Source organism: Capricornis sumatraensis, chromosome 12 (assembly GCF_032405125.1).
Source record: "Capricornis sumatraensis isolate serow.1 chromosome 12, serow.2, whole genome shotgun sequence".
Taxonomy (NCBI): Eukaryota; Metazoa; Chordata; class Mammalia; order Artiodactyla; family Bovidae; genus Capricornis; species Capricornis sumatraensis.
This window is the reverse complement of record NC_091080.1, coordinates 93586853-93612220: the sequence shown is the minus strand read 5'-3', so window position 1 is coordinate 93612220 and position 25368 is coordinate 93586853. Positions and strand designations below refer to the sequence as shown.

The window sequence follows — 25368 nt, the reverse complement described above, 5'->3', positions numbered from 1 at the left end:
TGGAGCAACGGCGGGTACGGTGAGCGCCGCAGGGACCCCTGGGCTCCGGACGGCTGTGTCGGTGCAGACTCTCCTGGGAAAGCGTCCCGCCTGCTGAGTGTGCTGAGGAGGAGGGGTCCGCGCCTGTGTGGGGCAGGGGCTGCAGGGGGCCAGCTCCCTCTCAAGGGCACGGTCAGCTTAAATTGCGCTGAATAATAAAGTCCAGTCTGACAACGTGTCCAAAGAACTGAAGAAAACTATGCTTAAAGAATTTTTTTAAAGTAGGAGAACAATGACTCAAATACAGAATGTACTGACCCATAAAACGAATCAAATGGAAATTATGAACTGAAAGGTACAATAAATAAAATGAACACTTCACTACAGGGGCTCAGTGAAAACACAAAAAGACCCACAGAATTTTATACTCCCTAGAATAGAAAAAAAAAAAAAGAAGAAGAAAAATGAACAGCACCTCAGAGACTGGTGTGATACCCAGTGCTTGCCAACCCACGCTCAGCGGGTGTCCCAGAAGCAGGGGCGGGAGGGGCGTGACCAGCCTGAGGACGGCGGTGAACCGCGAAGGTCCTTGTCCTCTCCCCGGTGTCGTCGTGGCTGGTGTGGACCATCGCACAACAGCAGAAACCACGCAGCCTCCCCACTCACGCCTGAACCTCCAAGGGCCTGCATCGATACCTCCACCTCCAACACTCCCCCACCCCGGCATTCCCCCACCACGGCTCCCCCCCCCGCCTCCGACACCCCCCAACCCACAGCCCCCCCCACCTCCGACACTCCCCCCGCACCTCGGCATTCTCCTACCACGGTTTCCCCCCACCCGCCTCCGACACCCCCAAACCCACAGCCCCCCCCACCTCCGACACCCCCCAACCCACAGCCCCCCCCACCTCCGACACCCCCCCACCCACAGCCCCCCCCACCTCCGACACTCCCCCACCCCGGCATTCCCCCACCACGGCTCCCCCCCGCCTCCGACACCCCCCCCACCCCGGCATTCCCCCACCACGGCTCCCCCCCGCCTCCGACACCCCCCAACCCACAGCCCCCCCCACCTCCGACACTCCCCCCGCACCTCGGCATTCTCCTACCACGGTTTCCCCCCACCCGCCTCTGACACCCCCAAACCCACAGCCCCCCCCACCTCCGACACTCCCCCCGCACCCCGGCATTCTCCTACCACGGCTCCCCCCCGCCTCCGACACCCCCAAACCCACAGCCCCCCCCACCTCCGACACCCCCCCACCCACAGCCCCCCCCACCTCCGACACTCCCCCCGCACCCCGGCATTCTCCTACCACGGCTCCCCCCCGCCTCCGACACCCCCAAACCCACAGCCCCCCCCACCTCCGATACTCCCCCCACCCCCAACACTCCCGTCACTGACCCCACGCCTCTCCCGTGACATCAGCCCGCACTGGCCTCGCCCCGGAACCCTGAGCTCATCTCCCAGTAACTCGCGAAGCCGTCCGTGAAGACACGACGGCCGAGGCTGTGTGAGAAGTCTCACACGCCCGTCTCTTCTGTGCGGCCTGTGTGTGCCGTGTGGCCCACGTTTACTTTTCTGTGTGATTTATAAATGTGGAATTCAGGCAAGCTGCAACTGAGTCCTGGCTTAGTCACCAACTGGATTTGTTCGCTTTTCTAAAATGAGAGAGACACCAAAAGATGGTCCACCAACTCTACACGCTGATGTCCTAACAACCACAGTTTAACACGTGCTGTTTACGCTCACAGCTCTACGTAAACAACAGTTTGGACGTGAGACGAAGTCAAGGTGTCCCCTCACCCAATTCAGAGTCAGCAGGCCCTGTGCACGGGGCTCCTCTCCCTGCGTGAGCGCGATTAGAGATGGATGGACCTCTGGAAGGGCACTGGTCACGCTTCAATCCGAAGAGGACTACACGCTACTGACCGGACCTCCGGAAAGCATGGCCACCTGGTTCCACGCAACACCGGGCGGGAATCGGCTCCCGGAGATGAGAACAGCAGCATGGGCCCCAGCAGGAGTTCTGCGACGCGACCCTCAGATGGACACAGGCGGGAGGCCTCCGACGTGACCCTCCAGACAGACACAGAAGCAAGGGGCTCCCGCTCCAGGACATCACTGGGAATCAGAACGGCACTCCTTGCCCCCTGCAGCCTCCCCAAGAAAGAAGGCAGCGTCTCACCCAAGAAAGGGGAAGGGAAGGCGGCCCCACGAGTCCGCAGCAGATGCAGCAGCCAGGAGTGCAGGGCACCCGGCCAGATGCGAGCCTCACTACCACGCACTTCTCAAGCTCACATACCGCTCAGGTTTCCAAAGGTAGCAAGTCTCAGGATCCTGAAACACTTGTCTTCACTATGTACAATGTCCAGAGGCTCGCCTCTAATTTCAGGCTATTTACATATATACACACATCAATCCCAGGAAAGACTATGGTAACACACAAGATAAGCTAAAAACTGTACTGATCTAGAGAACTGACAACCTACTCTGAATATGAGCCTAAGGGCACTTAAACCTTCCATCACATTACACACCTTTTTAAATCCCATGTTGGAGACTGGAAACCATGGTGGGAAATAATCGCAACACCAGGTTATGCAACAAGAACAGGCACAACTACACACACAAACACGTGAGGACATCACAGGACGACCGCGGGAGCAGGAGTCCACGTGGCCGGTAAGCCCCTTCTCTGGGCAGTTGACCCCATTCTACACGTCGAGTTTCAGAGACACTGAAAAACCAGTTATTCCTTGAAGCGCCCCTCGGTCACTCACCACGTTGTAGTAGCTCTTGTTAATGGCGGTCGTATCGAATCCTTTGGGAGGGCTCTTCAAGGTTCCGGACTTGGGTGACACAGGCTTTTCTGAAACAAAGACGGAGGGCAGGTTCACTCCTGGCTCCAGCCGAGACCACTGAGTGCAGCAGCCCCCATGGCCTGGCCTCTGGCTCCGACTGAGCCCCGGACCACAGGGAGGTGGGACAGAAGTGCACGCGGCCAGAAGGCCCCAGCACCCAACCCCTCCTCACGGCCAGCTCCCAGGGCTCAGAGACCCCCACAGCCCGGCCTCTCAGCTCAGCTGCACCCCTCACAGATTACACACCGCTGCTGTCAACACACAAGAGAACCCACGAGCCACACGAGCTCAGGGTGCAGTCCGGGTGAAGTCCAATCCCAGCAGAATCAGAGGAAAAGCGGGCAGACACCTAACAGCGTTAAGACACCAAGACCCACAGTCTGGAGCGTGTCTGGAGGGACCCAGGTCACGAGAGTGCAGAAGGCCTGCCCACACAGGCGACAGAGGAGGAGAGTCCCAGGCAGGGTGGCAAGAAAAGCCACACGGTCTTCAGGACCTCCAGACCAGAACCAAGGAAAGGGCCCCCGTCACAGCAAGGATTCAAGTGCATCACAGGACGTTCATCCAACGCCACTCAAGCGAGGCTTCTTCAGCGCAGGCGCTGCAGGGGCCTTGCCAGCTGATTCTGTGGCTCTAGGTGTGTGTGCGCGCGTGTGTCTGGCAGTCACTGGTTCTGCAGCGTGGGTGTGTCTGTCCACCGAGGTTCTGTTGGGGGGAGGGGGGGTGTCTATCCTGGGATCTCCAGCTATAGAGGCTGGCAGTGGCCCACGGCTGGCAGGGGGAAAGGGGAAATTCTGACGGCCGTGGCCTCGGGGGCCAGTCTCCACGCCCCGCGTTCTCCTGCACCCTCTTTGCCCTCCTCCGCAGGGCCCTGCTACTGACGGTTGGCAGTGCCCTGAGCACACCTGTCCAGAACCTCTCTCTGGCAGCATGGCCCTCCAATCCCAAACACCATCGAGCTCCAGGTCCCAGATCCCAGCTGCTCAGTATTTCCATGACCCTCTCAGCACCGGAAACCCCTACAAAGCCCAAAGCAAAACGCCTATCTTTAGCTGTGGGTCCCCCTCCTCCTGTGGAGCGGCTGACCTGAGTCTTCCTTCAATGTCTCTCTGTAAGGGTTTCCAAATGGGTGAAAGTACAGAACAAAACAGAAGGTCCTACTCCCAGCTGAAAGAACTCTCTGTCCACAGGATGGAAAGGAAAACTCAACAGGAAATAAGTGACTTTTAAGCTATGAGAGATACAAGGAGGAAAACTTCCTCTCAATTTTTATATCTGCACCTTAGCATTTAACTGTGGAAGAAAACCTGATTTTTCCATCTGAAGAAAAAAATGCCTTTTCCTCCTTAGAATCTGCCATCTGGAGGAAGCATATGCAACTGCAGTAAAGGGGAGGTGGCCGAGCCTAAACTACGGCCCTGGGATCGAAAAGAAGTCCCAGAAGGCACACGGCAACAGAGGGCAAGCGCGGCTGATTCATGAGGCCTGGAGCTGCTAGAAGCGAGTCGTTTGCCAACTGCCTCACTTTACCGATACTTAAGTGTAACACATGCCTCTCAACATCCCAGTTAGTAAAAGTTAATCAACTTACTATGAGAACTATAACAAAGACATTTTTCAAAAGCAAGCTACAGGCTAATGTTCTACAAAAAAAGAGAGACAGGCAGGAGAGACCCAGACAAATCAAGGTTTAGGTCCAAAGAGGTTGTCTTCTCTCACTTAAAAAAAAAAGGAGAGCATACAATGTGCTGGGCGCCAAGACAGAATCTTCTGGGCTGGGAGCTGTCAGGAACACACTGTGTGAGGCGCTCCCTGAGCCATCACATGGAGGAGCCCCCATGCACCCTCTGCAGGAGACCCAGGAGAACAGGGCTGGCGCTGCAGGGACAGGCTCCAGGAGAGGTGTCCGTGGAGGTGCAGGCCGCAGAACCGCAGAGCTGCAGGCCTCCAGCTCCTCTGGAGAGAACCTGGATGTGTTAACGCAACACGACAGGCCAGTCACGGCCACTCATAACAGGAAAACACACAGGAAACAGATCTTAAAACACGCAGCTTTCCTAGCGTCCTAAGGAAAACAAAACATTCTGCGGCCCATCCAAGATCTAAAGACAGGCTCCCTGTGAGGAGGGCAGGGGAGCCCCGAGGATGGAACAGCGCACCTTCCAGGGCAACTCAGGCAGCCTGTCCCCGCTTTCACGCAATAATCCTTACAGAGCGCTGATAACAGAATGCAGACACAGGCATGCTGACGAAAGGGGGCTGGCGGCCCTCCCCCCGGGTGCGGAGAGGAGCCACGGCTGCAGAGCACGGCAGCGTGGGGCTGCAGGCAGGGCCGGGCTGCAGGCAGGGCCGGCGCTGGGCGGCCCGGGGAAAGGAGGCACCCACTGAACAGCCAGCCATCGGAGAACAGCCAAACAGAAAACAAGGCCATCAAGAACTCGGGCGTCAAGGGAGCGTGAACAGGAAACACACAAGGAGCCCAGTCCCGAGATGCAGAAACAACATGGCCATCTAGGAGGCTTATCACACGTGTGCTGAAAACGCCTCCAAAGAAACTGGGGCCCGAATGAGTGAAAAGGCACCATGAACACGAAGGACATCTGGAAAAGAGGGAAACAGCCTCTAGAAATGAGCCCTGCGGGCTAAAATGGAATCTCGGTGGACAGGCGGGGCGGAGGGAAGCGGGCAGGGAGAGATCTGAGGAGCGGGCTGCAGGTGAGTCTGGTCCATACATCATGAGGAATGGCAGGACATCGGCTCAGCGTGTCAGAGACGAAACCTGGCACTGGGCCCACGTGGCCCTGGACTCGGGGCTCCCAAGCCCCGTGGCGCCCATGTTCCAACCCCTGGACCCAGCACCGGGCGCCTGATGGCAGCGCCAGCACTCCAGGACGAGCCTCCTGCAACCTGCCTTCCACCCCGCAAATTCAAGAAACCATCACACGTGTGTGTGTGTGTGAAACACACATTAACTGCGTGAATAAAATGAGTTTACATACCAAGAGTCTGCACAGAAAATGTTCAGGGACAGCGACATACACCTTCCGTCAGAGAGCACGCACTCAGGAAGGACGCCCGATGCGTCCATAGCGAGCTCTGCAGTTCCCTCACGCAGACCCCGGGAGAGGCCTGAGGAAGCGGATCTCCGAGGGAGCATCCCTGTCCTCACAGGGACTATTTCAAACCAGAAACCACACTCGGGCCCCAGGCGCAATCAGAGCACTGCTGTCTGCAGCCACACGGGGGCAGGAGAGCACGGCCACGCGTTCGCCCGGAGAAGCGGGACAGAGCTCACCTGCAGACACACAACCCCGGGGGACATCACAGAGAAGGAGACCTCAGCTTTGTGTATTTGACAAAAATATCTGTAAACCAAATCAGAACTTAACACAGAGAAAAACTCCTGCCATGACGGCCACTTAGAGGAAGGAATCTGTACGCTGGGACCTGGCACATTTTGTTTACAGAAAATGAAGGCTAAATTACACTGCAGATCACAACGTTTATGTCAAACTTGCTCTTTAGAGAAATCTATTCCAAAGTCACAAAGTCATACAAATTACAAAAAAAAAAAAAACGCCATTACACAAGTGCTACCATGATGCTGGATTTTCACTCTCAACTGTTACAAAGCGAAACAGTAAAAACAAGCTTTCACATCTTTCCTTCTCAAATGGCCTCGTTTAAAATCAGACAGGCACAGCTTTACACAGAAGAGGGTCACATAATCGGAGGACACTAGGGATGGAAACTTACTCCTCAAAGTAGTTATTTCTTTAGCTCGACGATCAAATAACAACACCCAGCCTAACAGACGGAGAAGGCAACGGCAACCCACTCCAGTGCTCTTGCCTGGAGAATCCCAGGGACGGCGGAGCCTGGTGGGCTGCCGTCTATGGGATCGCACAGGGTCGGACACAACTGAAGCGACTTAGCAGCAGCAGCAGCAGCCTAACAGATGACTCACTTGAGCAAATATGCCATTCTCTATATTTTAAAACTAAACACGAAAACAAGGGAAGTTTTCAGTTGCTTGAGTCTCAGTGTGGGATGAAAACTAGGGATTTCATGTGAGCCCTGCAAGGAGCTGTTTGCCAGCAAAGCAGTTACACACATGCAACTAAAGGGGCCTCACACACACACACACACACACACAGCTAAGGCAGAGAAACACACACACACAAAGCTAAGGCAGAGAAACACACACACACAAAGCTAAGGCAGAGAAACACACACACAACTAAGGCACAGAAACACACACACAACTAAGGCACAGAAACACACACACAACTAAGGCACAGAAACACACAACTAAGGCACAGAAACACACACACAAAACTAAGGCAGAGAAACACACACACAACTAAGGCAGAGAAACACACACACAACTAAGGCAGAGAAACACACACACAACTAAGGCAGAGAAACACACACACACACACACAACTAAGGCAGAGACACACACACAAAGCTAAGGCAGAGAAACACACACACACACACACACACAACTAAGGCAGAGAAATGGGATCGCAGGCAGAAGAAAGCGATGTGGCTACTCCTGACGCAGGCACCTCACCCAAATGAGATGGCTGCTTCTTAGAGCTGTGTCTGCCCCCCTCCCCACGGAGCTCAATGCCCCCAGAAGTGGGGTAAGAGTAGAACACGCCTGCCAGGCTGCGGGACACCCAGAGGCCCCCACAGACGACACTGACCACATGCATGTCCACCTGAAAACAACCCCATCTTCACAGTGTCATTTCCCAAGGCTAACCCTGGAAACTCCAGGAGCAGGGACACCTGGAAAGGGAAAGTCTATCTGTGCTCATTCACACTTCTACGATGCCTCAACATCAGACCAGAATTTCCATTTTAAAGAGATGTTCACAGCAGAATTCAAGAAGCCCAGAACCAACAGATGTCTACACAATCAGCAAAACCCACTCTTTATGGCTTGCTCCTTTGCCAGCCCCGAGACCCCCTCAGGGCACGTCCCTCCACCAGCTCTGTGACTCTTGAGGGTGTGCCCATCACCAGCTCTGTGACCCCTGGATCCCCTTCGTAAAGGGAAAGACCATGTTACTCTCAACCTCGCCCCCCAAAGGGCCCAGCGCTCTCTTGGCCCCAGAGGGACTGCTCGGCCTCCCCAGCACTCAGGCCCAGGGGCCAGAGCCAGGGCTGCCCCCGGACGGGCTGGCGGCGACTGGCGAGTCCAGCCAAGCTGCAGACTAAGGCACACTTCCCAGCAGCCGTGTCTGTGACGCAGGCAGCTGGACACCAGCGCCGTGCCCTCGGCTGGTTCTGCCCAGGGACAGATTAACAGGAGGGTGTTCAGAGGAGGGTTTTATTTGCCCCCTATTCCCTGAATACCCCGACAACACTATCTTCTGGGGCTGTGGTGAGGACTGAAAGTCACAGATAAAAAGAAGTTTAAATAGGAAGCAGAACACAAAAGCTTGGCTATTACTGTTAACTGTATTCTAATGATAATGAGCAAATACTGTTTTTCTGATCAACTACAGAATAAAGAGCACCAATGAGATACCACTTGACAACCATTAGGATGGCTATTGCCAAAATAAAAAAAAAACCAGGAAACAAGTGTTGGCAAAGACATGGAGGAACAGGAGCCCCGTGCCCTGCTGTGGGGTGTGAGAGCCACTGTGCGCGACGCACAGCAGGGCCTCAAGACCTGAACGGAGTCCCCGTATGAGCCGGCAGTTCTGCTCCGAGCTACGTACCCACGAGACCCGGAAGGACTCAGACGGACACCTGCAGCCCCACGTGCAGTGACGTCAGTCACCAGAGCCCAAAGCCAGAAACAACACAGTCCAGCAGCAGCAGAAGGACAGACGCGATCTGGCCGTGAAATCACACACACACGCATATTGGTCTCTGCCCCCAAGTTCCTGGCAAAAGGCTCCTGACCCTTTGGAGTGTCCTGACGAGGCCACTGGGGGCAGCCACGCCTTGGAGCACCTGCAGTGCCACGACATGATCACACCTGAGCAGAAATGCAAGCAATGCCAGGACCACCACTCCCTTCCGAAACTAGACAGGCCTTGGAATAATTCTTCAAATCCAAGAAACTGCTAAGCAACTACAGAAAACGCACAGAAGGGGACGCACTCCAAAGTGCCGCACCAGAGCAAAGACACGGGCAAATCGCTCAGCACCGCGTGGCTGGCAGAAGCCCCCACGGTAAGAAGCCACACAGCCAACGGCATACAGCAAGCTTCAAGCCCCCAAAAGGATGACGAACTACCCCGTATACAAATGTGTAACCGCAAAGAACTAACAGGCGTGACAGGCTTCTCCTCACAAACGGTGAAGGACAAAGTGAGTCTGTTTTCAGCTACTGGTGTCACGATGGCAGGAGACGCCGGCCTGAGTGTGGAGCCCCTTCTCCAGCCCCCAGTGTGGCCGGGCTCTCACCCTCCGCCAGGGCCAGACCACTCCCAGCCTGGACTCCCAAGCCCATCCCCGCCCCGGCCCCGCCCCGGCCCCATCCCCGCCCCCGCCGCAGCCCCGCCCCGGCCCCGCCCCGGCCCCGCCCCGCCCGCCGACCACTCACCGCTGGGCTTGACCTCCCGCACGTAGTTGCTGGGGAACCAGCCGGTCCTGCCGTTGTGCGTGCCCTCCCACCAGCCCCCCTCCTCCACCCGCGTCACGTGGATGACGTCGCCTTTCGAGAAGGACAGCTCGTCCTCATTCGTCTGCTGGAAGTTAAACTTGGCTCTGACGACCAGCTGATTGTTGCTGTTGTCGGTCATGTCCTACAGGGGGAGAAGGGAGGGAGACGTCATGAAGACAACGGCGTCTCCGTCGCTGCGATCAGACCAGGTGCGACCCAGCACCGCAGCAGAGCTGCGGCACACGCGAGGGCCGGCTGGAGACACGGGAGTCCCTGCCCCGCAGCGCGCCCCGACCGCCGCCCAGGCCCCGGCCCGGAGGAAACCCCGTTAACCGCCGGCAAGGCCTTACTCGGGCCACGTTAGCCCACGGAACACTCCACACACATGCACAGGCCCCTACGCTCCACAGCCTCGGCGCGGGAGCCGGGCCCCGAGTCTCACCGCCCCCCGTCCACAGTCAGGGTCCAGCAGGAACCCCGCGGACGCCCGGTCAACGAGCCTGGCCCCAGAACCACAGCCTACGACCCTCAGCCAGGACCGCGCGGCCTGACACAGATGTGAGCAGGATCCCACGTCTTCCAGTACGCTCTCAAAGTGTCTAAGAAAGAAGCTAAGATGCCCCTTGTTCCACGAATAAACAAACTCGAGCTTGACTGAGAAGACAGATACCAACACTGAGGCGAAGTTCTCTCAAAACAGACGAATAAAACAGAAAATCTCAGAAATGGGGCAGAACTTACAAAACTTACTCAGACTGACATAGTGAAAAAGAAAACGATGAGACCCCCGGGACCTGTGAGAAATGACAAAGACCTGACACTGGAGCCAAAGTCTTGTTAGAGAAAGGACACTGCTAAAAAGGAGTCTAAGAAGCACAGCTCAGCGTGTCCCAGATGTGCCGAAAGACACAAGCACACGTCCAGAAGCTGAGTGAAGCCCAAACAGGAAACAACTCAAGATACCTGGGCCAATTCACGTCACACCTAAACTTCAGAAAACTGAAGACAGAGACTTTAGTATCTGGATAAAGACATCTGCAGAGACGCAAGAAGAGCACCCTTACGCAAGACGTTAGTGTAAGACACACCCCGCCAAAACAGGATTAACCGAGAGATGAGGATGGAGGCAGCGGAGGGGTGGACTCGGGTCGCAGCCAGCCCACAGGCGCTGGTGCCGGAGGCCGAGGGGGCGTGTGAGCTCCCGGGGAAGAAGAAACCGGGACACCTTGAGCTGTCTGAAGACCCAAGAGGAGAGTCTTTCGAAGAAGGCAGACAGTAGACTGCCATCTGCCAAAGGCACACAGAACGCCGTCCGGGAAGGCCAGGCCCCACTGAGCCTGAGCCGTGACGCTGCCGCACCACAGCCACTGCCGGCACAGGGGACGAGGGGGGGCGGGGGGCTCGACACCCCTCTCACTGCAGGGCGGCCACAGCCCAACACTGTGCTGTCAAACAACAGGCTTTACACTGGGCGTTTATCAGAGACACAGCCAAATACCTAAGGAACCTACAGAGAAATTGAAAAGTGGCGTCTCTACTGATTTTCTCCTGTAGCAAGTCTCAGAGAACCACCCGACTCTACAGTAGGCGCGTGTATCGCTGAACAGGAGGAAAAAGACTGAGAGCACAGACAGTGCTCAGGGCTCCAGGCGGAGGAGCTGACATGATGCCTCAGAGAGTTCACGTGTATTTACCTATTTAAACATGCACTGGCTATTGTAAATCGTGTTTACTTAATAATTCAAATCAATGCATCCACCTGTATCTACTGAATTAGACCCTTAATGCAAACTTAATATTTAATACCTAAAGTATTCAATAAAGGGATCTCTTCTAAGCATCTGGAGGAACCCTGGACTAAGCACTGTCCCCTCAAGCTCAGGGGCACCTGAGAGGTGGAGGCTGGATGCGTCACGGCCCCGCAGGGAGGCCGCCCTTGCCCTGGTCAGACACGGCCGCCCACTGAGCCTCAGCTGCAAACCAGCACCATCTCTCACCAACTGTCCACTCTGATCGCCACGACCTTCTCTTTTCTGCGATGTATCCTGGCTTTGCAGAGCCCATCGGGGTGACAAGTTCCAACGATGGAATGTGACATGTAACACACTAAGGCGCAGAGCGGGCCCCTGCTAAGTCACTTCCGTCGTGTCCGACTCTGTGCGACCCCATAGACGGCAGCCCACCAGGCTCCCCCATCCCTGGGATTCTCCAGGCAAGAACACTGGAGTGGGTTGCCATTTCCTTCTCCAATGCATGAAAGTGAAAAGTGAAAGGGAAGTCGCTCAGTCGTGTCCGACCCTTAGCATGGACTGCAGCCTACCAGGCTCCTCCATCCATGGGATTTTCCAGGCAAGAGTACTGGAGTGGGGTGCCATTGCCTTCTCCGAGCAGGCCCCTAAGGACGTCAAACTGCCCCGGGAGCCCTCTGCCAGCCCAACTGCTGGGCACGCACGGGCGGCACTGGCGTGGGATGGGGCCCCACCATCAGGAGGCAGCAGAAGACGTGACCCGCAGCCTCCCAACAGGCCAGGCCCGGCCAGCACCAGGACACCTCCTGCTTCAGGCAGCGACACTCCACGAAGGCCCAGACAGGGCAGCGCCAGCGGAGGGCAGGGCGGTCTAGACCCTTCACGCCTGAGGCAGACTCTCAGCCGTCGAGCAGCCCCAACCCTGAAGGACGACATGGGCCCAAGGCAGGGAGAGGACCACAGGCCACACCGTGCCAGCCCGCCCTCCCTGGGGCCGCCACTGCTGGCCCGGCCACAGCAAAGGGAAGCTTCAGTCACGAGCGTCTCATCTAGGGTTTCACCCTCCCCTTCAGGTCAGGAGGAGTCTCACCACGCTCCCTCCGAGCGGCTCACCGTGCCCACCACACAGCTGAGGTGGCCGCAGGCTTCCCATGTCTGGTGTGACAAAACTTCTCCAATGAAACACTAGTCCTATACTTACTATGATCTCAGCAACATTCATCATAAAAGGACATTTAACTGAGTAAAATTCTTCAATCGCAATCCAATCCTCATTTATTCAAAAACAAACATAAAAAGCAGACGAGAAGAGCCGCAAGTGAATGGGTCAGGCAGCGAAGGTCTCTCTGCCCAAAGCTTGCTGACTTTTCGTGCGTCTTCCATGGGTATTTCATGAAGCAGCTGTTTTCAAGGGATCTGGACACCTTCCTTCCTTCGTCTGGACCACGATGCTCCCAACAGGGCACCCTAAGTCCCTCCAGCCCCGGGGAGGTGGACGGTGACATGCGTCAGTCCCCATGAAGCGCTGACCAGCCGGCACTGAGAAACCGCGCCCGATGGGCGCTGTGCTGTTCTCAAGGTCAGAGACAGGGCTCCAGGGCTTCTCCGAGGGGAAGGCAGGCAGCCACGCACACACACGAGGGAGCGTCAGCCTGAGCGCGCACAGTTCAAGAGGCGTACAAATTATACCCCTTCTACAGCTTTCCGTTTTTAACAGTGCTTCGTGACCTGACTCAAATGCATCTCTCTACAAGGCGCAGCTCAACCAGGCCAGCTTTATTTCTCCAGGATCCCCACGTGCTTACGGAACAACATCCCCCTATGGTAAGCAGAAAGCAGTGGCCTCTGAAGACTGGAAGGGTAGGTTCTCTTCAGACTCACATGACAAGGCCGCTGAGTTTCCAACATGAAATGGTTACTAGGATGTCACACGAAGCAGAGTCACAGCAGCGGCTCATGAAGCCGAGGGCCAGGCCGGCGTCCGCCCCGGGGGGCTTGGTGGTCCTCCTGCAGACACTCACCCTGGTCAGCGGACGTGGCGGCCGCCCCCACAGGCTCTGCTCGGCCCTGTTCATCACGGTCCTCGAGGCCTCATTCCCAGGGTCTGTGCTCACAGCCTGTCTCGTGGGGTCTGTCCACCCCGGGGCCCCCGCCTCACCAGCACTCGTGAGGGGGGCCCTCTCACACGCTGCAGCCGGACTCCGCAGTGTGCTGTCACGCGCTCATAAAGAGAAAACCCACCTCGAGGGTCTTCCACGTTTAACCTTTTTTTCATTATCTGAGTATGAGACATGGATTCTTGTGCCCCAACTTCTAATCGTGTGTAGAGCAGGAAAGAAAACACCATGCAAGCAACGAGGAAAACACTTCAAAGCCCACATCCATCCAGATAAACAGAGGTGCATCTTGAAATAAGCCGACGGGACATGAGACCTGTGATAATCTGGCGATGAGCAAATGCCAGCCCCGAGAGCAGGGGCAAGGCAGCACAGGCACCCGCCCCGTGCCAAGCGCCTCCCGAGCCCCGCCCACCGCACACTCCCACCGCCGGGACCCAGGTCCACACTTACCAAACTGCGGTACTGGCCCTGGAACAACTGTGAAGTCCGGCCGTGCGCAGGCTGCGGTCCCAGGGAGTCAAAGGACTTGATCCGGTGGGAGGAAGGCCGGGCACACACGGAGTCACTCCCCAGGCCAATGTCTGCAAGGCCGTCAGGGGGCGGGCTGAGCGCCCTGCTGCCCACCCACGGGGCCCACCCACGGGGCCCACCCACACGCGCCCCCATTGCCCTTCCCAGAAACCAGCTGCACAGAACACGCGTCGGCTCTGGCATCCGGCAGTCTGTTCTGACCCTTTCCTCTCACCTGGGGAAACAGGCCTCCCGGTGAATTCCGAGCACCGCCCAGGCCTCGCCTCCTGCACCCCTGCTGCACGCCTGCCCTCGGGGCCAGCAAGCCGCGAGCCCCAGTGGGACCGTGCGGAGAAGGAAAGACTCTGACGTGCAACAGAAGCCCCTGGCCCTTCTGGCCAGAGCGGCCCCTCAGAGGGCGAGTCCCTCTGCACGAGGGCAGCCAGACCTTCCTCACCTCCCAGGGCTGTGAAGGACCAGGGTGTCAAGGGCACCAAAGGCTCAGTCCCTGTTGGGGGTCTGGCCAGGACTACATGCCCCACCACCACCCAGCACGCCTAGGTCAGCAGCCCACTTCACAGATGCGGCAGGATCGTGAAAGCGAGGCCACAAAAAGGCTTTCCAGGGAATCACTGCCCTGAGACGCAGGCCCTGGCAACATCCTGAAGCTGCGTGGGGGCCTTCCATGAAAACATCCTGAAACTGGGGGCCTCCAGGCCCGCTCTTTCTGGCAGGTCTGTCTGGACTGGCTGGCACAGTGTCTGAGGAAATGCTGACTTAGTCATCAACAGTTGAGAGCCAGAGGACTTCCCAGGGAAATGGAGCTTTCCAGCTGCTCTCACAGCGCCCAGGAGGGTACCACAGGGTGTGCGCTCCTCGACTGCCCAGAGCTAGCAGGGCCCAGGCATCTAGGACTCCTGCCCTAAAACCACCCAGACAGTCAGTCCGCACGCAGCCCCTCCAGTTCTCAGGCCCAGATGAGCGCTGGCACCAAGAGCCAGCGTTCAGCACCACCGTGGGGCAGGGGCCTGGGCAACTGCGAGCGCAGAGCAGCGCCCAGAGGACACGCGTGCGGAAGCTGCCCAGCAGCTGCCCCATACCCGGTGCATGCTCAGGACCCCTTCCTGCCCCACTACCAACCTTTCTCTGTCCAAGAGAAAGGCAAGGATCCGGCCACATGCCCGAGAACGCTTCCTTCGCGCGCCAGGAGCAGAGGGGCGCCAACGCGGGCCTCTCTCAGCGGGGCCGCCAGCAGCCCTGAAGGCAGCGCGCCTCACACCTGCCGCTGTTCAGCCGCTCAGTCACGCCCGACTCTCTGCGACCCTGTGGGCTGCAGCCCACCAGGCTCCTCCATCCATGGGATGTTCCTGGCAAGAATACCATTGCCATGTCCTCCTCCAGGGGATCTTCCCGACCCAGGGATCGCACCCAGGTCTCCTGCTTGGCAGGTGGATTCCCTACCATGAGCCACCAGGGAAGCCCATCTTACACCTGAGTTGGCCCCTTATGGCTGACACCTGCAAAGGCACGGCCACACGTCACACTGGCTTCAAAATCAGACATGAAGAGCAGCAGCCAGCAAACCAGAGGCAGAAAGCTCTCACTCGACAAAGCTCTAGCCTCTTGTTTAAGAGCTGCAGAGAGAAGCACCGAGCTCGCTCCAGAACATCCAAGCAGCTCTTTGTAGAGAAGAGCGCTCTGAGTTCTGCACCCAGGGACGTCAACAGCACGTGACACACGTCTGCACCAGACGGGGTGAGAGCGACGGCACGGGCGCCCTGGAGACACGGCCCTGGCCTGTGTCTGCATGGGGCGTGTGGAGCCCCGCACTCCCGCCGCGATGACCGAGCATCGCCACCTGGCGGATGGAGCAGAAGCATCCTCCGACCCCGGAAACAGACGCCTCCAGCCTTGCGTGGGGTCTGTATCTACCGAAGCTGCTCCTGCCTGTGGCCCGAGCACACGTCCAGCCCCAGGACAGCGCATCAGCCGTGGCCCTGGCAGCCAGGGGTGACTGGGCTGGGCCGGGGCATGGAGTCACGGGGGAAGCACGGCTCTCAGAGCCAGCCTGGCCACACATGGCCGGCCACCCTCTTGCTGAGTGCTCACATCAAGCCCATCCCTTCACGGGGCGGGGGGGGGGGGTTGCCGGCAGGAGCAGCTTGCTGCCTGACGGACGACCTTCATGAGACGCCACAGATCTCCTCCTGCAAGGCCTCCTCCGGGTGGAGTGCTGATGTCCGTCTGAGCCCACCTCTGCTCCAGAATCCAGACCTCCACCCTTGTCTACGCTCACTCACCCGGGTCCTAATTCAGCTTGACCCGAGGTGCTGCCATTGCAACAGCCAAGAGTCTCCACTGCAAGCCAAGGTCAAGCACGGAAGCCCAGCCTAGAGCTGTGGGTGCGTGAGGACCCTGGGAGTGGCCCCTGGGGCCCGCTCCTCCCCGCACAGTGAGGGGAGAGCGCCCCTACCCGAGGGGCCAGGACAGCCCACAAGTGCGCCCGTGGATGAGGCCCCTCTGCTGCTCGCTCAGGCGGAGGAGGGGAAGTGCCAAGACACACGGGGACCCGAAAAGGAAGAGCTGCTGTGACAAGGAAAAAGAATAGCATCGCAGCAAAGCCGCAGCCAAGAGCTTAGCGCGGTCCTTTCTAAGCTCAGTAATGTTCGCCCTGCCTGTTGACAGAAGGGCGAGGTCTCTGCCCGTGGCTTCCCCTCCCCTCAAGTTCAGCAGAAAGACACTTACCTGCTGTTACTTTATTCAGCGTCACTAAGGAGCTGAGGACCTTGTTGAAATTCTGCCCCTGATACAAATCGTTCGCATCAAACGTCTGCAAGGGAAAGAGAATGAGCAGGATTAGCCGAGCCCAGCACTGTGGCGGGGCATGGCAGTCTGTGCAGCGGGAGGAAGACAGTGGGCTTTGCAGGTGAGACCCGGGCAAGGGCACCCGAGGAGCTCAGCTTCCAGGAGGCCGGGCCACTCCGCTCCTGGGGCTGAGTCCATTTCTGAACCACCCTGCCCCACCCTCCCAGCGACCTGGGGCACTCCTGGCACTCAGAGAGGGCTCTTCTCCTTAGACTGAGGCCAAGGCTGCTGGGCACGCCTACGACAGACTTCCTCTCCCGGTCACAGCCCAGGCCAAAGTCAGGAGCAGCCAAAGGGAAGCCCAGATGCCGGAGTGGACACAAGGGTCGAGGGAGAGGAGGTGGGGAGGCAGACTCCAGAAAGAGGGGCGCCTCCACCCCAGAGACCAGGGACACAACCGCATTGGCCCAGCCCCGCCCGCCCAGGAGCTGGAAGAGAATGCACGTCGGGCTGCCCAGACACAGCGCCACGGTCTCGGACGTGTGCACAACCACCACGGGCTGAGACACACACCCCTCACTCCCAAACGCTGTCTGAAGATCACACACAGCTTTGGATCACTAAATAACAACAACTCCCCGCCAAAAAATTTAGCCATCAGATGATCCACAACTTGTGCCAGAGAAAGTAGGGAAAGAAAATTCTTTCAGAGATGCAGTTAACAGAAAGATGTGTTCATGTGTCAAAATGAAAACTAGGATAACAAACTTCAAAGAGTCTCTCACTGGGGCAAAAGTGAACTCCGGTGGCCAGCCATCCCAGGAACGGCTTCCTCTGCAGGTCGCCCACCACCTCTGCCCCGGCTGGTTCACGGTTCCTGCGTCTCACATCCTGCCAGGAAGCCCAGCTCCTCTTCCTGCCTCCCACCCCCTGCGCAGCCCCGGCGGACTCAGCACAGCCAGCAAGGCCCTGGCACACTGCACAGTCCCCGCGCAGGCCGCCGCAGAAACTGAAACCCGCCCCGCAGCCCTCACCCCCCACATCCAGAAAACGGCCCGCACGCAGTAAGAAGGCAGCGACCCGCCTGGCTCCCACCATCCCACCTCCCCGCCACGGCTCAGAAGGTCTCTGTGAGGACAGACCCAGGACACAGGGCTGCTCCAAATCTCGACAGTCACTGCCATCTCTGGCCCACTCTCCTGCTTTACCTTCTGAGATGAGTAAACATCCTCGTGAGGTGAGCTTAGACGTGAACCAAAGAAAGAAAATCCAAGAGCTGAACAAACCAGCTCCAGAAAGGAGGCCATTAAACCCAAGTTGAGAGAGGAACGCAAACAGAGCTGGGAGAGGGAAGAGCCGTGAACTTAGCCAGCCAAGCACTCTGCGACACTGCTCACACCTTTCTCACGGATGGAGCAGGAGACAAAACATTCGTGATGCCAGATCCTGCCCGCCTATGACGAGCGCCCCTTAGGACAGCCTCTGGAATCCCCGTGACACAGACTAGAGTTCAAGTCAGAGGAGACGTGATCCAGGCGGGCGTGTGCAGCTACGTCTGCAGTGGGCTGGCTGAGTTCTTTATTAGAAGGAGGGCCCTGAACAGGCCTCCACTCCCTTCTGTCAGAACACAAAAGCTCCTTCTCCTGGAAAAGGTGGGAGGAGGCAGTCTCAGCTCTCAGGTCCCAATTCCAGAGCTTGGAAAATTCAAACTGTAGTATTCTGCAAGAAGAAATATACATAAAAGTATCTACTAACCTTCATCGTGGTAAGGCAGAGAGTCACAAAACCCAGAAAAACAGGATGTTGAAAGCTGAAGTTTCCTGTTATTCCAGAACTATATATCTTACTTGGACACCAGGAAGCGTCTGGTTGGCTGAAGCAGCCCACCAATGGGCTCCAAAGTGATGTCAGAACTTAAGTGAATTCACACACACACCACACTTCTCAACAGGAAGCTACACAATGAGACCAGACAAGCGCCTGCCACCGAGAGGGGAAGACGCACATTCTGAGTCAACAGATGTTTTGACTAAAGGGCTTCTCTAGAGAAAGATAACCAATTACTTCCTGAAACAGGAATGTATTCAACAGAAGAAAAAAATCTTAGGGTTCAGAGAAGGTGGGAATAACAGCGCACACAGTTACCCCGGGGCACTCACGCTTCAGAGACAAGCCTGCCCGCCCGTGGACCCTCTGCCAGTGGTCACCTCAGTCCATCAGGGCACCGAGGCTCCCAGACAGAAGTCCACCCGCCCAGCCCCACCTGTGCAGCAGAGAAGGCAGGTTCTCAAGCACCCAGCGCCCGGAGCCGCCGAGCGCACTGGACACTGCACGGGAGGGCTAAGCCAGACCGTCATGCGCCTGAGCCGAACTCAACCTCCCAGCCGTCACGCTCGCTCCCTACACCACCCTCTGACACGCTCTTTCCTTACACTTAGCATCACACGTGGTATCAGGCTTGGTCCCTGAACTAACACTGGACACAGGAGGGCTCACCCATCCCTGAGGAAGAGATGAGGCGCCACACGCCAGCCGCCACCAGCACCCACAGCGGGGCGATGCGGTCAGGGTGGCCCGCCCACCAGAGCAGGAGCTCTGAGGCCCCCGGCCATAGGACGACCACGCCGCCCTCCGGCTCCTGTCTGACTGCTGTCTCCCAGCCTCCGCTCGGCCCCTCCCCAGGCACCCCTACCCGCCGCCCCGCCACTGGCCAACAAGAGCCAGCCCAAGCAGCCACTCTGAACAGGACACTGCCCTCACGTCCCAGCAGAAGCTTCAGGAACCTTCCAGCATAAGCAGGGCACGGCGCTCGGGAGCTTCTCCCCCGGCCTGAACCCCAGGATAAAGAGGCCACTCAGCACACCCATGCCGTCTCCACAGCCAGCACAACGGGCAGGACACGCCTGCCGAGTGGTCAGCCACGGAGTCGTGCAGGCTGCTGGTGGGCAAGCCTCCTCTGGGTAAGAGCAGGACATAAACCCACGTCTCCCCCAGTAGAGCTGGCTCCTGAAGAGAGAGTACAGCTGCTTCACAGACCTGCTCAGGGAATCTCCCAGAAAGACCCCAGGTCCCCGGCTCGCCCTCAGAGGGCTCGGGCTCTCTCAGGAGACGCCCCCTCTCCCCCGCGCGTCGGCACCTCTGCAGGGGCCACGCGAGCTGGGAAGGAGGGTGGGGTCCAGAGATGAAGGGAGACAGGGCCCAGGGCACCTGTTGACCTTACAAGTCACCCCAACACCCAGACGCCCAACCACAAGCCGTGGCTCAGGAGCCTGCGGCCTGCTGGGCACATGGCTCTGTCTCCCTCGGGCAGGCCCCAGTTGCCAGACCCTCCGCATCTCGGGAAGGGCCACGGCCCCCCTTCAGGAGGGAGGGTCCCTGCAGGAAACCCGCCCCAGGCCCTCCATGGGCTCTCACCTCCTGGGCCACCCTCTTTTACTCAAACCCAGCTGCCACTCCTGCTAACCGGGCCTGCGGAGTGCTGGCACACCTGACAGCAGCCGGGGCACCCCCACCCGCAGGGTGACAGCAGGGTGCCCAGCTCACCCATCCGAGAGGCTCTCCCTACCCCAACACCGGCGAGCAGCTTTGCCTTAGCTTCCAGGCTCACAGATGGTACGAGAGTCAGGAGAGTCTCCCATATAATAACAGAAAAGCAAACTTCACATAATGTTATACTTCATGTAACAAAGAGCTTGTCAGTCAGGAACCTTCCAATTGTAAGCAAGTGAAACCCAACTCAAACTGGCATAAACAAAAACAACAATTATTGGTTTACATAACTAATGAGTCAAGAACGGCAAGGACCACGGGCACAAAATCAGAAGCTTCGGGCATCTCCTGACTCGGCTTGTCTCCACGTGGGCTGAAGATCAGGAAGGTCCTTCCTCACAAGGCCACAAGGCCACCAGGAGGCCCCCCCCACAGCCAGCAAGTCTGCCACCTCGGCCACACCTGTGGGCCCTGCCGGAGTCACAGCCGAGAGGCCAGAGAGGCAGGGCAGCGCAGCGAGCCGGGCAAGGCCAGGTGATGACACGCAAGCACCTCCTGGAGACCTGCCCGCAGCTGGGACTCAGAGCAAGCAGAAAAGGTCACCTCGGGACTGACCACCAGACCCAGGAGCAACACAGCAGCAGCGAGCTGCTCCTGCCAGCGCTGCACACACACACACCCGCCCCATCTCACCAGGTGCCACAGCCACAGCAGACGCTGACCCGCTTGGCCACACCACTGCAAAAGCGACGGCTCACACCTCAACAACGCCACCACGGCTGGGGTGCCAGAGAGAGAAGACCAGGCAGTGCGGAGAAGCCCTCCTTCCACCCTCCTCAGGGAGAGGACCCCCACGGCGAAGGCCGACACAGCTCCGTCCCAACTCAGGCAGCTTCAGCATTCCAAATGCAACCAGCCAGGTCAGCTCCGCTGATGAATTTAGGAGAAAGTTATTTTTGACACAAGAAATTGTTACTTTTGGCATAGCTCTGGAGTGTCGCTCTCAAAGTTTAAAAATATAATCTTGCCCTATCACATTGTCAAGTGGAATTTGTGATTTTAGAACAAGATGAGTAAAAAAAATGAATCTTAAATAAGTTGTGCTATTTAAGTTTAATGCAAATGGTCCATATTGCTGGGGATATGTGAAAAGCAGAAATCCAGCAGAGAATGTTCTCTTTCTCGGCTTCTGCAGATTCTGCATTTAATTCCACCTACTCCTACACCCTAGGGATAAAATTAAAGTTCAATGATGGATTCTATCGATACACAGCACGTTCACCCTATGTGCCCCCATTTCTTTTCCCTTAAATGACAATTAGATCATATTCAATTCTGTGGATTCCACTGTATCGACACCTAAAACACAAGGACAGGGACCACTTACTCAAGAAAAGAGACACCAAATATTTTAGGCATTTCCAGGAAGGGCTGGGGCAGAAGGGAGCACAGAGTCCTGAGGAGCGAGGCAGCAGGACCCACGCATGGAAGGGATGTGACGTCTCCGCCCCCGTAGGCACCGTCAGTCCCAGACAGACGCCGCCAGGTGTGAAGACGCGCAGGAGCAGCCTCTGCGGCCCCAGGCGCTATGCTGCGGACTTCACCCCAACCTCACCTCGTAAAGGGGAAACCGAGGCTCCAAAAGGCCTTCTGACAGAGGTTCCAGAGGGGAGCAGAGCACTGAGCCGCATCAGTCGCTGGGCCCCCCGACCCACACAGGTCAGCGGGGCAGCACCCGCAGAGGAGGGTGGCTCGGCACCGGCCCGTCTGCCCGCCAAGGGCTCCGCGTCCGGAGGACAACTGCACAGCCGCCAGACAGAGGGTCTGAGCAGGTGCCCGGCAACTACTCAGGCTGACGGCTGGTGAGGCACGGACGCTTAGAGCCAAAAGGGCAAGGAGCACACTGCGCTAACACTCAAATCAAGTCGTGACAAAACCCAAACTGTGAGAAACGCATCAAGACGGCAAACTGCAAGTACGCATTGACTCCCATCCCTCCCAGCTTTTCACTGAGATGACAGAAAGCAGCCGCTACTGATGAAAACTGCAACAAAGAACCCACCGCGGGAGGGAGCAAGGGGCCGCCAGCCGTGGAGAGGAGGCTCAGGGAATCCCTGCGGGGGCTCCCCTGGCAACGACCCAGAGTCTTCAACACCAAGGGAGTCAACAAAGGACAGCAGAGGGGAAGCTGGAGAGCAATGGCACACGGCCCGGTGAGCGCAGCACACGACCCCTGGGTGGACCCAGCGCAGAGGCCCCTGCAGACCCGGGACCGCAGGAGGGAAGGCGTTGCCAGAACAGCGGAAACGCCTGGGCACGCCTGGGCAGTACCAGCCCGACGTGGCGGCGCAACAGGAGGGCCTCGTTTTGAAGACGTGTGTGCTGGGCACATCCTGGAGTATCCCCGGGGGTGCTGTGCTGCGCTCAGTCATGTCCGACCCTGTGCGACCCCAGGGACTGCAGCCCGCCAGGCTCCTCTGTCCATGGGGTTCTCCAGGCAAGGGTACTGCAGTGGGTTGCCATGCCCTCCTCCAGGGGATCCCCCGACCCAGGGATCAAAGCCAGGTCTCCTGCACTGCAAGCGGATTCTTTACCAGCTGAGCTACCAGGAAAGCCCACGTGAGGGTTAAATAGTTAGCGAAGGAACCACGGGTTCACACACAACTGAGTGACTGAACACCAAGGCACCGCCTACACAACGACAGTGTGGAAGCACAGGGCGTTCACCCTCATCTCCCGGCTGTTCTGCTGACTGTAAACTTTCCAAAATGAAACGGGTTGATCGCGAGGTTCTCTCCTGCACCCCCTCACCGGCCCCCCGGCTCCACACGTCAGCAGACAGGGAAGCACTTCACTCGTCACGCACAGAGCCTTCCTCTGCAGGCCTCAGGGAACAGGACTCAAACCAGCCATCCCACAGGCCCCCTGTCCACTCAGTCACTGCCACTCAACACGCCTCAAGTCCCAGTGCGGCTGGGCCAGCCAGGTCCTGCACCGGGAAGAGTGAAGAGCAGCAGCTTCCCTCTGTGCCTCCTCCAGCGGGCAGGCTCCCCGGCTCTCCCGCAGGCTTAGGGGAAACACATGGCCCCGTCTCCTGGCCAGACTACTCCCAACGTCAGCAACCCCTCATGCCAAGCACACACCAGGACTTCCCTGGTGTCCAGGGGATAAAAATCTGCCTGCCAATGCAGGGGACACAGGTTCAACCCCTGGGTCTGGAAGATCCCAAACAACCCAGAGCAACTCATCTCGAGCGCCTGGAGCCCGTGCTCCACGACAAGAGGAGATGCCCCAACGGGAAGCCTGTGCACGGCACCGAGAGACGGTCCCCGCTCGCCGCAGCTATGGGGGCCTGTGCACAGCAACAGGACCAGCACAGCCAAAAGCAAACACAAGACTTCAAGGGCCCCCAGGGAAGCTAGTCCCAGCAGAGTCTCCACAGGGGCCGCTGGACCCACCGCCCCGTGCAGAAGCTCCGCAGCCATGGATGCCAGCCTGCCTGCCTGCTGCTCTCCCTAGAGCAGGAGCGCGCGTGTCAGTCACCCTGCCGCGCAGGGGGAGACACCAGCGGTCGTGGGCTGGAGACCCAGCACCCTCAGCTCAAGGACCAGGCGCTCTCCCAACTACCAGGGAAAACACCCAATACACATCAACCGGAATCGGGTCCAAAATTTGGGTCAAATTAGCTCAGAAATGCATATTCTGGCTAGAAAGTTAGTTTTTTTAACATACAGAATGCGGATCTCACATCTAAATATGGTCTGAGAGGCCTCGGGATTTGTTTCGCTTTGCAGTGATTCCCTGGGAACCTGTCCTCTTGCTAGTTCCCAGGACTCAGAGGGACTCCACAGGGACACAAACCACCTCAGGACAAAGAAGGGGGGCACTCTGCCTTCCCCAAGACCAACGGGGAGAAGCCTGTCAGGAGAGGGGTCCCTTCCTCAAGATCAACAGGCATTTTCTTGATTTGTTTTTACATGAAAATAGGAAAGTGACAATTAGAAGATATTCAAAGAAGTCGTTTTACTGGACTTGGAAAAAGGGGGAAAAGGAGTAAAAGAGGGGAATGAGATCAAAAGACAGGCCACTGAGGGGCTCGAATTCCCGTGGCCAGAGAAGCAGGCCGCCAAATGCGTCAGGACCCTGCTCGCGAGCACGCAGAACGTAGTACCCGACAGCAGCAGTCCCGCTGCTCCACAGCCCCCCAGGCCGTCCCCCCAGACCGTCCCCCCTGCTCCATCCCCCTAGACCGTCCCCCCAGACCACCCCCCCTGCTCCATCCCCCCTAGACCGTCCCCCCTAGACCGTCCCCCCTAGACCGTCCCCCCCTGCTCCATCCCCCCCAGGCCGTCCCCCCAGACCGTCCCCCCTGCTCCATCCCCCTAGACCATCCCCCCAGACCGTCCCCCCTAGACCATCCCCCAGACCGTCCCCCCTAGACCGTCCCCCCAGACCGTCCCCCCTAGACCATCCCCCCTAGACCACCCCCCCTAGACCACCCCCCTGCTCCATCCCCCCAGACCGTCCCCCCTAGACCACCCCCCCTGCTCCAGCCCCCCAGACCGTCCCCCCTAGACCACCCCCCCTGCTCCATCCCCCCAAGACCGTCCCCCCCTGCTCCATCCCCCCAGACCGTCCCCCCTAGACCATCCCCCCTAGACCACCCCCCCTAGACCGTCCCCCCCTGCTCCATCCCCCCAAGACCGTCCCCCCCTGCTCCATCCCCCCAGACCGTCCCCCCCAGACCGTCCCCCCTAGACCACCCCCCCCTGCTCCATCCCCCCTAGACCGTCCCCCCCTGCTCCATCCCCCCTAGACCGTCCCCGCCTGCTCCATCCCTCCTAGACCATCCCCCCTAGACCGTCTCCCCTAGACCACCCCCCCTGCTCCATCCCCCCTAGACCACCCCCCCTGCTCCATCCCCCCTAGACCACCCCCCCTGCTCCATCCCCCCTAGACCACCCCCCCTGCTCCATCCCCCCTAGACCGTCCCCCCTAGACCGTCCCCCCCTGCTCCATCCCCCCAGACCGTCCCCCCAGACCATCCCCCCTGCTCCATCCCCCCTAGACCGTCCCCCCTGCTCCATCCCCCCAGACCGTCCCCCTGCTCCGAGGTCCCTACAAGACCTGGAACCCACCCACCACCTCAGCAGCCACGGACAGCCACGCCCTCCCACTCTCCTGCCAAGAGCGCAGCCAGCCACCATGCCGTCAGGATCTG

General features: G+C 58.3%; 1 protein-coding gene across 5 annotated transcripts in view; it reads right to left on the bottom strand.

Annotated features, from left to right (window-relative positions):
• The window catches only part of ARHGEF7 (Rho guanine nucleotide exchange factor 7), a 101040-nt gene that overhangs the window by 42235 nt on the left and 33437 nt on the right, over positions 1 to 25368 (bottom strand). For 3 of the 5 annotated variants that reach the window (XM_068984521.1, XM_068984522.1, XM_068984524.1), the window contains 4 exons: positions 16599 to 16683; positions 13794 to 13924; positions 9416 to 9617; positions 2764 to 2852 (listed from right to left, as the gene is read on the bottom strand). In XM_068984521.1, coding sequence (XP_068840622.1) covers positions 2764 to 2852; positions 9416 to 9617; positions 13794 to 13924; positions 16599 to 16683 — 507 coding nt within the window. Of the gene's footprint in view, positions 1 to 2763; positions 2853 to 9415; positions 9618 to 13793; positions 13925 to 16598; positions 16726 to 25368 lie in introns of all 5 variants that reach the window. The other 2 variants (XM_068984523.1, XM_068984525.1) reach the window with 2 other exon arrangements.